Source organism: Bombus vosnesenskii, unplaced genomic scaffold (genome assembly GCF_011952255.1).
Source record: "Bombus vosnesenskii isolate JDL3184/JDL3185 unplaced genomic scaffold, Bvos_JDL3184-5_v1.1 scf7180000013264, whole genome shotgun sequence".
In the NCBI taxonomy this organism is placed as follows: Eukaryota; Metazoa; Arthropoda; class Insecta; order Hymenoptera; family Apidae; genus Bombus; species Bombus vosnesenskii.
The window spans coordinates 8,931,024-8,946,016 of NW_022882924.1; the positions used below are offsets into that span (position 1 = coordinate 8,931,024).

At 35.9% G+C, this 14,993-nt stretch overlaps 1 protein-coding gene across 4 annotated transcripts in view; it reads left to right on the plus strand.

Annotated features, from left to right (window-relative positions):
* LOC117237565 (transcription factor collier) overlaps positions 1-14,993 on the plus strand; it is a 95,820-nt gene that overhangs the window by 26,413 nt on the left and 54,414 nt on the right. For all 4 annotated transcript variants that reach the window (XM_033501685.1, XM_033501675.1, XM_033501666.1 and 1 more), the window contains exons 5-6: positions 5,204-5,277; positions 5,792-5,860. In XM_033501685.1, the coding sequence (XP_033357576.1) occupies positions 5,204-5,277; positions 5,792-5,860 (143 nt within the window). The remainder of the gene's footprint in view (positions 1-5,203; positions 5,278-5,791; positions 5,861-14,993) is intronic.

Below are 14,993 nucleotides of genomic sequence, written 5' to 3' on the forward strand. Positions count from 1 at the left end.
GCACATCACACTCGTACTCTGCTCTCTGTGTATTCGCTTCTTTAAATCTATTATCGATATCGATCTAATATCTTCATCGTCGCGTCGTTAACAGCAAAGCTACCGATATATTTAATATATACCTTAGAAAGAGTTGTACGTAGATGATTAGAATTACTATATAATTAAGTATTGTGTAATTACATAAAGAACATAGACGATGACATGTTAAGTCAGATCTTTTATTCTGCAATTGTAAAATTAATATACGATTGACTGACAAGCTATTAAATTTTACGATTGCTTCTGAAACAGCTTTATTAAAACTGTCTTTTTATTGAATTTAGTTATGCGATTCTTTTAAAAATATTTACATCAAAAATATTGATTTCAAAAGTGTTGACTATTATATTTCAGATATCAGGTATGCTGTTAGCTTTTTCACGAAACTTCATGGATTTGTCTATGACTAAAAGGTTCATATCTTTGAACCGAATGAGCTATTTCTCTTTCTACTTATGTTACATTAAAATAGACTCTTATAATCACTAAATAACATTAAAGTCATTAAAGCGGTAAACCTATACTTATCATATTTCTCCCCTGTACTCTTCATACGTAATCATTTTTTTGTCTTACGATGAAACATTAATATTTCCATTTCTTAATAATTATAAGAAGCAAAATTTGATGCCAGTCAGAGTTTTGACTAGTTTGATAGTTCTAATGCTAAAAACATATGTTACTAAAGAGGAGAAAAAGACAAAAGGAATATAGTACTCGCGATTAAAGATTACAGGACAATGCATTTTTCTTATTTTTCTTCCGATTATTCCAAAACGAATCGATATCAGCTTTTAAACGTCGGATGGACGTATATAATACTGAAATATGAGTATTTAACTATAGATTAAGGAAATAATAAGTTTGAGATAAGTTAATCCTTGGCAGATAAGATGAGAAAGAGAGCAGAGCTGTCCCCTAACGATGAACATTCTTTTTAGGGGTGAAAGTAACATTGTATGCACGTTGTTCGGTGGTGTATACGTCAGGCGACAGGGGTTGCACAACCGATATAGAGGGGGAATCCCAGGGGACTTTTGGAATCGATTCAGGATGGAAATCATTACGGCAGATTTGAATGACTATCTTCGTATTTATCTGCGTCCTCCTCGACTCCTTTTCTTCCTCGTTCTATTGCCATTTTTGAGTACTCGTCGTGAATAACGTTATGGTTTTATTACCAAGTGCAAAAACTGTCGTTCTGATAGATAGTAATCATTCTTCAATATCATTTGCGATGGTTTATATATTTTTGTACTTTTATGCCAACAATTAAAAAGATCTTATCATAATCACTTTATTAGGAAACTTATATATTTTGGGATATTAGGCCAATTCCCTTATTCTCGTATAACTATATTTTTGCATAGTTCTCTTCATCTCGGTGCAATTAAACTTTTCACAGATGTATAAACATATAAGTATTTTCATATAATTTAACATACAGCACAACATACTATATTTCAGTTGTTAAAACGTTAGATTAATTACTTCATTAAAAAGATATAGCAACGAAATAATAGAATAATTTACTTTCACTTTAATGAAACAGGCGCGTAGGTAAACGCACACTGTCATAAATTTAAAAATCGTTAGTACTGGCGTGTTATCGCTATTAGTCCTTCGTAAGTAATTCCCGTGGGAATTGGATGGCAGTGGGGAGGCCCAAACGTTTCTACTGGGACCAGGAGGGAACGGAAGAAAGGCCTCCGAGGGACTGATGCTGATTGGTCGCACCCCTAGGACGACTCATTTGACAGTATTACTTGCAAACTCTCTCGACTTGAGCCAGCCATCCCTTAAGATATCTGACGATATATAGTGGCTCACGAAAGTATTTCAGCGCTTACAGAAATATTTTTCGAATATATTATTTGTATTATACAAAACATTTTGAAATTTCATGATTATATTAGCAAAGTTTGAAACAAACATGAATATGTATAAAAAGATTACAAGATATTTACTGCAAGCATATCAGTACTTTGCTAAAGTCATAGAAATGTTTGAACAAGCAGATATTTAGTGGGACAAACTTTGACATTTATTATATATGTATTATTCATGCTGTAAATCTACTAAATTTTGACTAAGTGTACGTTTGCAATAAATATCTTGCGATAAATCTAATACTAAAAAGAATGTAATGTTAACAATATTTCCTTTGGAATTACGCGATTGTAAAGTCAGTAATAGCCAATCAATTGCTTCTAGTCTAATTGGATTTCAATCTAATTTAGAGACGATATTAACTGACATGGAATGACACTATCAAAATTCGATCGACTGACGGAATTAACCAATAAATTTCGTACGTAGCGACGCGATTATTGCATATCTATAACGAAGAAATATTAACGTGTGGCGATAAGCGATCAAACTGACTAATTTAGAAAAGAGATTTGAGAGAAAGGATCAGTGAGTATCGAATATTTTGATTTCCATATCTTGAAAAATTATTAAATATTCACTCTTAACACTTCGTATTGTACGAATATCATAACGTTACCACAAATGATATTTGTAAAGTAAAAGATTGTAAAAAGAGTTTTATCGCCTTGTTCTTGCACGAAGTAGTTTTTAGAAGAACAAAAACATAACTATTGATCGATTTCGATACGTGCGTGATCGATAATTGATATCGTCGACCTGTACAGCGATAAGAACAAACAAGAACTTAGTAGTTCATGAGAACAAGCAACGCGGTAAAAACTAATTGCTCGAAATTGTCTGTAAGTGGGATAGATACGTAAAATCAACAACACGTATCGTACCTGGCAACGGTTACTGAGCAAATAATATCGCATGTCGTATCAGAAGGTGTACAAGATCTACCCAATGATCATTACGTGTATAAACAATGATTATTACACGTGAATGACATGTGCATGCCCAAGATTGGATAAGCGTTAGGTATCTATCCTTTTTAAATATCGGAATATTTATAATTATGAATTGATAGACGTTTGTTAAAATAATATTAACTTTCATATCACAGTATAGAAAAAAATGTGGATAAATAGGCATCCTCGTATATTCCGATAACTATATTCTGAGAAATCTTATTTCTATTTTTTTTCCATAATAGAGGTTGCAAAATACATTATTTATTTCTCATAGTCAATGTATTTTTAGAAAGTCAATCGGGTGAACTCTATTTTTAAAAAATTTATTGTTTCCATCGCCAAAATACATGATCAGTCTTTAATTCTCCAAAAACTAAACTATATAACGGACTGAAATATTATCTAGATCTATATTTTATAGTGAAAATATTTTACATTCACGTTCACTCAGATATATTATTACCAATGTAGCATTTATTTCCAATTAGTATAGTAACGGCAATAAACTGCACGACGACGAAATATGTTTAAAAATCGGATATGTTGATTGAGATAAATCATACTATACATAAAGTTTTAACTGCACATAAGGGAGCTATAATTTTCTGTTTAAATATGAAAATAAAAGTTGTAAAAGTGGAAAGATATTGTCACGGCTGAGTAATTAACAATTTTCCACTGCATGGACTAACTAACGAGTATCGATAACAAGCTTTCTATTTCAAACTTTCCTATACAGAAGTTTACGTTCCTTACTTGCGTCACTCTTCTAGCAAACCAATTACGTCGATTAGAAGGAATTGTATTTTAACACAATATTAACCGAAGGTTTAGGAAAATAGTTACTCCGTTAAGTAACTAATTACAACTAATAACCCTATGTGTTTTAGAACCGGAGTTAATGCGTACAAGGTAGATACTCGTATTAATTATTCACGACACAAATAAGATCGCATGCTGTTCAACGATTAGGAGTCGAAACGGCCGAAGGGCACGAAACGTTTTATGCGCCTCCTTTCGTTTTCCTCTTCGAAGGAATACTACTTTTCCTCTTTCACTTCTCGATCCACTTTCCTCTTTCTTCCGTGTTTATTTTTGCCCCTCTATTTCCCTGGCTGACGTTTCCACTTCGGCGGGGGATTCTCCTCTGATTTACCTTCCGCCGCGTATACAACCATCGCGGTTCGTTTACGTTGCAATTCGGTTATTTTGTTCGTATAAATATTTGATGCCGTTCTGAAAGTCACACCTAACTGCCGAGGCGAAATGTATTTGATATCGTTACGGGGATCCTTCGCTATTCAACCGCTTTCGCAGTCCGAGACCACTGACGCCAACATAACCAATTCCCTAGAACGTTATATTTCAAAGTATTTACATTTTATCGCTTCTTCGCCAACTCCAGCAATTTAGGTCGTTACACGCAATACGAAGCAACTTCTGCATAAATTACGCGTACCGGCGATACGATTAACGTGTCTGACGCGTAGAAATACAAATGTCCGAGAGTTGACTTCCCTTCGAATTTGTAACGAAATGGGAAATTTGCTTTCGCGCGGTTGTGCATTGACAAGATACATAGTAATGCACCTACATTCCGTGGTTTATTCGCGTTACGTTTGCCATTGCTGTATATTGAATCTTGTAATCATAGTTCTATATTTTAATTAATGGAATCAAGCGAATATTAGTTAAATGATTAATTTAGTCATTGAGAAAATTTCATTTAAGTACGAATAAAAAATAAAAAAATATACGAATAAAACAAAACGCTTGTTTGTATGTTGTGTTTATTTTACTTATCTTACACAGGATACTTCAATACCCTCAAAATATTACTTACTGTTTGAGGGATTTCACCAAGATCAAAAATGTATTACCTAACCATGCTTGATTATTCTACGGTTAATTCGCGACTCATCCCCAACTGTAAGTGTATGAATACAGGATAACGACTTGTTATCATTAAATAAAAATCAATCAGAAGGTCGTGAAGGAAGCTTAACGGATTTGCTTAAGCCGACCATGGCTTAGCGATTTCTAGGGGAAATAGTCCCTTCTCGACTTGCGTCCCTACTGATAGTTTTCTAACATGTTTTATTTTTTGTATAGGTTTCCATTTATACGTATAATATAGAAATTTAAGTACATGCCAGAATTCTAATAAATGCCTGACAACACATATTTTTATACTATTTTAATATTAAATTAGACATTAATAAACGATCATTTAAACTTGTATTGTGAAATACACCATTTATGTACACATATACCATTGTAATTACCGTTCTGAAATAATTTTCATTTTGTTCCAGGCTATCATGTATGAGGGACAAGATAAAAATCCTGAAATGTGTAGGGTTCTTCTTACTCACGAGGTGATGTGCAGGTGAGTTTTTCCTAATAATAGTTATCAACGTTTAACAATCATCTCAAATAACAGTGTGCATTTAAAGATGAAGGTAACGTTGATCGTATACCTGAAATATGCAAATATTTTAACTTTCATTTGTTTGACACGGCAATGATACGCCTTTTCATCGTTTAGTGGCAATTCTAACTGTATGCAAACACGTACGGCCGAAGAGCAAAGAATTTACTCCTCATGCATGCAGCCACCCTTGCGGTGGCAAACCATAAACGTAACGAGACACACGGGGGTGCAATCATTCTTTGGGGGTGGCTGACTCATTGACCCATGGGACTTCGGCCTGACTACTCTCCACCCCCAAACTTACAAAGTCCCAAGGGTTTATATAGTTTTTAGACGACCTCGAAAATTCTGACCCTCTGGACCCACCGAATTGAGTCGAAGAAAGAATGCACCCCCCACGGATAAATAAAGAAATATTTGGAAATTGCGACATACTAGTCTCTGATCCACCTGACTCTGTTTGTTGTAGTCGATGTTGCGATAAGAAGAGCTGTGGAAACCGAAACGAAACACCAAGTGATCCTGTTATCATCGATCGGTGAGTGGATAATATCGTTTTGGATATAATCAAATCGTATCGTTTTCGTGAAGTTTTATTAATTCTGCTTGCTATCCACCAACTTTTATATCCGTTAATATCGTTTTAGTAAGCAACAGGATTTTTATTATTTTATACGCATATAGAACACGAAATTATGAATATTAAGAATGATTCTTTTGTAATTTATAATTTTCATAAAATTAAGAAGTTTGTTAAGAATAAAGAATAGAATTGAACCTAGAATGATGACAGAACGCAACAGAGTTAACACTCGAAGCCACCGTGTCTAGAATACTCGCCTTTATTATCTTACTTACATTAGTACTATCGATCTTCCAACTGAAAGATACACTTATTACATGAGTAGTATTTTTCATTCGTACGACAGTATCTTTTTAGTATTGAATAAAAACACCCTGCGTTTTTAAGGGGCTTTCTGGTAGACCATAAGAAAAATTGATGAATTAGCTCAGTCCGTTTCTTGTCTTCATAAAATAATGTTCTTCATTTATTATTATAAAAAGTTCATTATACTTTTTCTAGCCACGAAAACATATCGCGACAGAAAGTAAAGTAATCAATTATGAAATTAAAGAGATTATCATCCCTTTATGGTATACCCTTATGACACCTCTAAAATTTGAAGTACTTGACTAAATCCAGACTCTCAGAATGTTGACTAACACCCCGATGACTTTCAGTTCTCAAATTATTAATCCATCATTAATTCGTATATTTTGATCAAATTCAGACACGATTGCCACAAATCGATCAAAGTGTCTGGATTCTTATGAATGGTAGTGTATACATATACAGTCGAATTTCATTGAGACGTCAACGACTCTGATATCAGTTTGCCACCCTTGCTATCATGCTTCTCAACGATCTGCGAAATAAGGGGCCAGATAACTCCTTCTCGAAGGTACCCACTTGCAAGATAGCGTCGCATAGACTAGAAACCCGTGATATTTAGGCTTGCAAAATACGTTTCCTACGAGGTGTGGTGAGACTGCAAGGTACAAGAGCACTCGAATACTCAGGCGTACTTATACCTCCTCCACGTTCTACATGGTGTTGCTTGTCCTTGGAAATACAGAGACACTCTTTCTCTCCCTTTCTCGCCCCTTCTCTCGCTCAACAGTCTCCCCCCTCCTCTCTCTCTCTTTCTCTCTCTTCCTCACAAGCTGGCTAACATGGTAGCAGTAGAGTGAGCCTGGTATCTGAATAGGCTATAGAGTGTCCTGAGATAGGAACGGTAGGAAGGAAGAGGTTTCCCGCGGGACCAAGGCCGAGATAGTCTTCAGGAGGACATCTTGTGCTCAGGGATGCTCAACCTACGGTTTTCGATACAACGTCGCCTCGGAGCTTTCATCCTTATTCGGAGGATATGTGATACACGTAGGTGACAGGCAAAGCCTACTGGGCTTGCACGTAACTATTTTTCTGCAGCTTGCAGTGTTTTCGAATCCTTCTCCGCCTGGATTTAAGTGCAATGATCTGCCATAGGTGTTGTTTATAGTTCTTGGGAAAATGGATTTTATACTTATTCGCGCATTTCGAGAAACTGGTATCAAAGTGTTTTATCTGATATTGGGAATTTCGAGGAAAAAGTGATCCCTCTTCGCAACAACAGATTGATACCGAAACAAAGTTTGTCAATATATTGGCAGTAAAATAGGTGAATGTTACTATAAATAAACGAGACAATGGTTCCAACTCTCTTACCATCATTTAATATTAACAAAGAAGATTACGATTGTTAAGAATACGTAACGAATGTTCTCTAAGATGTATATTATTGTTTAATCAAAACATTTTCTATCATTATCTATAACCATAATTCTAAATACCGTTAAATTTATCAATAGACTTGAGATCTTTTTAATAATTTGGCAAGTTTCACTTCGCGTTTAATTAAAACTGGTAGGATGGCTATGTTACTGTGTTAGTTGTATCACAATAAATTTCCAATGGAATAAGACTTGTCTGACGAAAGCATTAGAAAAATTAATCTCGAAAATGTTGCTTCGATACACAGCACGCACGCACCTAAGTAACATCGTATAAACCGCGATATAATGTAAATGCACAACCACGTTGCGGTCGCGTGTCACATCGAGCGCCACCCTAAACTATGTCTCTTACCTTGGCTTGTGGTAGATCGTGCCTGGCGTAGAGTACCTAAATGTACGAACTATAGAATTAGAAGATTCATTTAGCATGCGCATTATGTTTATCATGTATTTACCATAGACAGTATTCGTGATATTTACGAAAAGATTTCAAGCTACCATCTAAAATCAATGCATTTAAGTGTAAGATTAATATCATTTCTCGAATTTCTTCAAATCATAGTACAATAAGGTCGTAAATATTTGATTACAAGAAATTGTTAATTAATACAAATTATACTACATGTGCCTTATTCGTCACAGATTTTAATTCCAATGATTCGATGGGAATGTTTTGAACTACAAATAATTGTTAATATGTAGTTTTTACATCAGCGGTTAATGCAGCTGTTATTTAAATATTTCAGTGCTATGAAATAGTTTTAATTTTAGAAAGTACAGAGTTTATTGTTCGGAAGAAATCGTATTTCATATATAAAGATATATAAAGAATAGACTATAAATATTACAGTCGATATGAGTAAACAATATTTCATGTACATTTTCTAGAAGATAAATTCGCCAGGAATTGAACCCGTACGATGGTTTTTCGTATTTGTTGGTATTAAAATCAGTTTCTCTCTCACACAGAGGTGTTGTATGTAGTAGAAAATATGTGTATATATGTTGGTAGGCTAATAGATTTTCGGTCTCGAACAAAACCGCAATGGAGAGCGCGAGGGCCCGATCGAGAGAAGGAGCGAAGGGTATCAATGCCACTTTGATTGAGGCGGCCCTGGCCGATTGTGACATGCTCACTCAGCTGTGCAGAAAGTACAACGCAGCCCCCATCAATCGTGTATATCTCACTAAAAAAAAAGTACAAAAAACAAAAGCGATTGCTATATCGAAGCGTGGCCATTTTTTCACCCCATCACTTTCCCTTACGGAGCGTTGAAGGGAACAGTCGATCAGAGACCAAGAAAACCAAGACCAATTGTAATACTTCGTCGAATAACTCAAGTGTACATAAGTCCACAATAATTTCTCTCTCGGAAAAATTCATAGAAGGTTGAACATTGTTTTCTCCTCACGTTATATTTTTCGTCACATGTTTATTGACTTCTCAATTATTCTCAACCGCAAATAAATTTAATATGAAAAATTTATCTTCGTTGTGCTTCGTACATACATATCCGTACATACGTATATCGATTCAGCATAATATTGTATATAATTTGTATTTGAATTAAAATTTTAAGATAAACCAAACCTTAGGTGGTTGAAGTAATCCTACCTCGTTGTAAGTTTCACCGTAAAAGTAACAAGTATAGATCAGTCGATCGATGAATCCAACGCATCGATCAGTAACATGAAGAGGAGATGCACCGCGAGAATAGTCCTAGAGAAGCTGGTATTACGCCGGACTCGGAAACCAATTAACATGCATAATTAAAATGGCATTGTCGTGGCCGTACAGAGCCAGGGGCTTTCCCGTCGACTGACGAATCCCCGGAGACCAACGCCGTTCCATAATTACGAAAATCCTCTCCCCCATCCGCGACCAGTTCCTGGATTCACCGTGATGCCTCTCGTCCCTATATCACTCTTTCTCGAATTGCAATCGGCATAGCCCGGCGACCCCCTCGAAAAACAAGGGACAGCGTGAAAAAATCGGGCATCGGGTCGTCGCGACTCGGACCAGAACTGCCAGAGCCAATAACGACCGAACGGGCCATTCGTTGGCCCGATTGGTTAACTTTATTTCGCTCGGCGGGCAAGCCCTTAATTTCGGGACATCGATCATAGCCCTCCGGTTCGTACTGCAACCGTTTCCTCTCTGTGCTCGTTCGAGGCTCGCGCGACCCTCAGCGCGCCGTGACGCTCTATACCCTCCGTCAATTTGACGGATTCCATTTCGGGTGGCGCGCGACGACGATCGTTTCGTTTTCCTGGACGTATGGTCCCTTCGAGGGGACGACACGGTTGAATTTTTCACGGGGAAAATGCCACCCTGCCCGATTAATACCGCGATGAACGCTACTACGATCGTGAACAGGAAGATATATGTATATTTTGAAATTGTTCGAAAGGCCAAATACGTGGCGAGGAAATTTAGCATTATGGGCGTGGTGAGCGTAATGGATGAGTCTTGACAAATGTCAAAACACTGAGAACTGAGGAAATATAAGTACAGCAGAACTTTGATTATTAAAATATCAAATAATGGAAAATTAGGTGGTATCTTGCAAGAAAGATTGGAAAGCAAAAATAGAAAATGAAGTGTTACTTTTTGTGGCCAAAAATTTGATTGTCACTTTATCTTATGTAGTAATATTTGTTCTAATACACCTCCCACTTCTTTGCTTCTTCCAAACTATGTCCTAATAAGGATAAAAATAAACCTAACTAGGATTTTATTTTCAAACACATTACTTGGGTGTGACGTATACAATAGTAATACTGAAAGTGATAAACGCTAAACAAAATATCAGCGTTTATTTGTTAGAAACAAAATAAGAAGGAACATCAGATAGATATATGAAAAAGATGCTATAAAAACGATCATTTAGATATACGAAGCTTTAAACTGGTCCCTCGTCGATGGCGATATTGTGATTTTCAATGGCACGTCTATCATCCACATAAATACCGGCTCGCGATATTCCCTTCGTCGAGTCCAAACGCGTAACAATCAATCGTTACCTTAATTGATTGCGATTGGTCGAGGATGCTCGAGCGATTTGACTGACGTCACAATGACACACGGATTGTCAATCAGTCGCGCTTGTGGCGTTAATGCATGCAGATTTGACCGAATCGTGCTACGTTGTCTCGCACCCTTGCCGCGAATCTCCATCAGTATGGACTCGATATCAAGGGCAGTCAGAGAATTTCTGGCGCAAGCATTATTGCAGAATACTGAAAACTCTTTCAACGTTGGAGCCGAGGTTCCGATATTAATACGAAAACATAGACATAAATATTTATCGTTCCCTTTCATTTTTGCTCGTGATACATTATTTTCTAGCTCTTGCGTTTTAAAGAACAATAAATAATAATTTAATTTACATTTCTCCGATTGTATTCGTAAAAGTACGAATGTGAATGTAATGTGGTAATGGAATGGAACGACAGAACTATTTTAAAAACAATAAAAGAAAGATCATGCGCATTCATTAGGGGCTATAAATTGCCGTAAAAGATAGAAACAAGTAATTAATATGACAATCGTATTAAGGAACACGAGTTGTATATATCAGACGTCGTAAAAAAACCGAAAACGTTTTGACGTCCTGTTAAAAGCTAATCAGGTGAAAGTGCGTGCAATCAGCGACACATGTTAGACCACGCAGCATTAGTGCTGTTCCACCTAACGAGTAAGTACCGCGTGTGTGCTGTGCACCGCTACTTTGGATGGAAATGATGAAAACTATCAACCGAGATAGGGACGATAATAACGGGTCTCTGGTTGCCTGCTCGTAGATGACACACATCGATAAGGAAAACTTATTAAGCGAACGACGTACGCGATGCATACTGAAATGGGCTTGCTATTCATTGGTCGAATCAAACGATCCAGTGGGAAATCTCACTCACCCACTATTTCTGCCGAACAACGCCCCTTGTTTCTTTCAATTTTTACACGGGTGCCATTGGTTGTGCTAATTAAGATGTAGAAACACGAGTTTTATCAGCGAATCTGTTCCACGAGCCACGGAATCGGCATAAATATTGTAAAACGAGGGATTCCTCCTGCTTGTTTCAAGGATTAGAAATGTGCATCAATTTTATAACACGCAAAGTATGAAAAATTACATAATACATTATGATACGTAAAATATAAAAAAAATTACGTTGTGTTCCTTTGAAAATTGAACATAATATTTTACGAATGTTATAGGCAAGAATTAGATTCTAAATAAAGGAATTGAGAAATGCGTTTAAAAGATTATTATATGCGTAACAAAAAAACCAAAAGTAATGTTAAATCAAGAATTGGTAATAGAATAAGATCGAAGCTTGTTTTCTGTCAATATTTTGAGATATATTTTAAAGATCGTAACGATTCTTTTTATATTTCTATAATAACTATTGGGTCGCCCGGAGAGTTCGTTCCGATTTACATTTCGATTCGATATACATTCATTGAATTATATAGGTGCCATTTTGTTCCATAACCTTTCTCCATCTTTCACGCAACTTGAATATTCCATCCTTCCAGAACCTCTCAGGTTTTTCGACGAAAAACTTTTCAATATGATCTTTCATGTGAACCAAATTCCTTAAAAATCGGAATGAACCCAATATTTCTCAAATACTTAAAATATATGTTATAATTTAAATATTAAACACTAAAACATTATAGATACCAAGTGTATTAAATAGAAGCGTAGAATCTTCCAAATGAGCAATATTGTTGGAATTTGTATCTCTATACATAGCTGTCGGAAGGTAAAACAAATCGAGTTACATTATTCAGCATTTTTCAAGTTGACTGGTCCTAAAAGTACTATTTTCTGACGTGACTATTAAAGAAATCAAAACACACTCAATGGTGGTACTCGTTCTCATACGCGAAGCATATGGGACCCTATTGTAGGGGTATCACACCCTTCATTCTGGATATGCCCCTAAAATAAATGGATAAAAGTGCGCGTGCACGCTCCTCTATAGAAACAAGAACGACCGATCGCTCGGCCGGGAAATCGTCGGATAAATAACGGTATATTTACACGGCTAATTATTTTTTGGTTTTACCAACCAGAAAATTGCAGCCGATAATCGTTGCACACGAGGAATCAAATGAATTGATCAAAGTAACCGTAAATAGCAAATAATTTATGGATATTAGGTGAAAAAATTTGATTTGCGAACCGAGAATCATTTTCTGCATATTCATAGACAGTGAAAAAATAATTTATCAAAACCCCTTTCTTTGAATACGGACATTCCGTGTTAAATTAATATCTGAAATTTTATTCCGATTGAAGTACGTCTATAGGTAAATACACAACAGTTTGAGTCATCACTTTATAGATATCGAAATTTTTAAGAAATGTAAACTTCAGAAGTTTCCAATTTTTCTTCACTTCTAGAAAAACTACCAGACTATAGTATTAAATATTTGTACTTAAAAAAAAAATGAAGTTCAAATTTAGATTTTAATCGTAAAGGACTGTGCTCCTTAATAAATGTGTAGGGGGATCTAACTCTTGTGCCGCTACAAATGATTTATTTAATTTAATTTATTTTATTCTACAAAATATTGAGAATATTTTTATTTTCCAAATTTCGTTCCCTGTTCAAAGATCCAAATATTGGAAAAGATATTTTAATGCAATCCTTTTCCTTTAAATACATCTTTTTCAACTTTCTAAAGTTTTGCTCGAAACATACTCGTCGATGTTTAATTAAAACTTTACGCAATTGACTTACAATTCTATCGATGTCGGTACCAACTCTTCTTCTTCAACGTAAAATTTAGAAATTCCGAGAGATTCCTGTTTCGGTATTTACAAGATAAAAGGAATCACAGGTATTATGGGCCAAAGATGGACTGGCTACCTCGTAAATTCGTCCAATTAGTCGAATCACCAAAAAATTTACGGAATATAGCTTGTTTCTGTTGTCGACAAGTATGCGGGATCCTTCTGGCAAGTCCGAAGAGGAGAAAGGCACCTAAAACACACGCTTCACTCGCGAAATACGACTGGAATCTATATTGGATATTATCGATATCTCGATCTATTCAGCCTGCTAATGGAAAACTTATGCTAAACTAACTCCTGTCAATCCATTATGTATCAGTGGAATCGGTTTTCGAATTGCTTATGCGAATCATTTAATGCATCTTGTCATACAACCTCAGTAGAAATATACATTTTCACCCCTACGATTCTCAAGATTTCAGTAATGTATTAATATCACGATTAATCGTTGTATGAGCGAATTGAAGTCGAGTTTCAGCACGTTAAGTGAAAAATTATTGTTCTTAGCTTGATACACGTAAAACATGGTATATAACAAACTTAACTAGCGACAACGTTAATCCATTGAGGACCAAGTAGTAAGAGAACTCTGAAAAATTGCGTAAATATATAATTGAAAAACATAATTTACATACTGCTTTGTCAAAGTATAAAAGGTATGTTAGGATAGTACAAGGTAGCGAAGATAATGGAAATTCAGTGCATAAGACAAAGATGCAAAAAGAGTTTTCATGATTAATAAAAAAGTGGTTTCTGAGAATGTTACAAAATATTTCAATTTCCGTAAAATTGTCTAGACTCTCGGAAAAAATGAAAATATTAAGGAAATCCTTCGAATTTTCTTTCATACTCACACTATTAAAAAGCTGTATTCAATAATATAAACCGATAAAAAAAATTGCACAAATATCTACAATTTAATACTAAATAATCTATCACTATATCCTGCAAGTATTCCAAATTTCAATAAAAGTAATACGATATTTAAAGACTTCTGATATCAGCCGGCCATAGGAATACTAGAATCGAGAGAATCGCATGGTTTCCGTTGGAAAACTCGCAACTTCTCAAAAGTCTTGACACAAGTGGACGCTGATTGGCTCACCGTCTGTACGAAAAGTGGCGAGCATATCCTGGGCCGTGACTACAGAGGAGCCTAGACAGATACCAAAACGTACCCAAGAGTGTCGTAGAGCCCGTGGAATCTTAGTCGTATCCGAGACTTCGGCTCGATTTCCTTACGGTTATTCTACCTACCGAGAATTACCTCGATACGGTATCCTTATTTTCGAAGAATATCTTAACAGCTTCCCGCACAGCGCTTGTTTCTTATTCCCTCTCCACGTTGTCGAAGAAAGGGGTAGAAAGAGGGAGAGAACAGTCTTTCTTGCATAACCCTCTTTCCGTCGTTCTGGCTTTCTCTCTTCGTTCACGTTTTTGGTCCCTATTGCTCCTAAAGAGAAGAAGCCAATAGGGAGAACCGATCAGCTTAATGCATATTGATGCGCGCCGAGCTAAGTGAGTGAA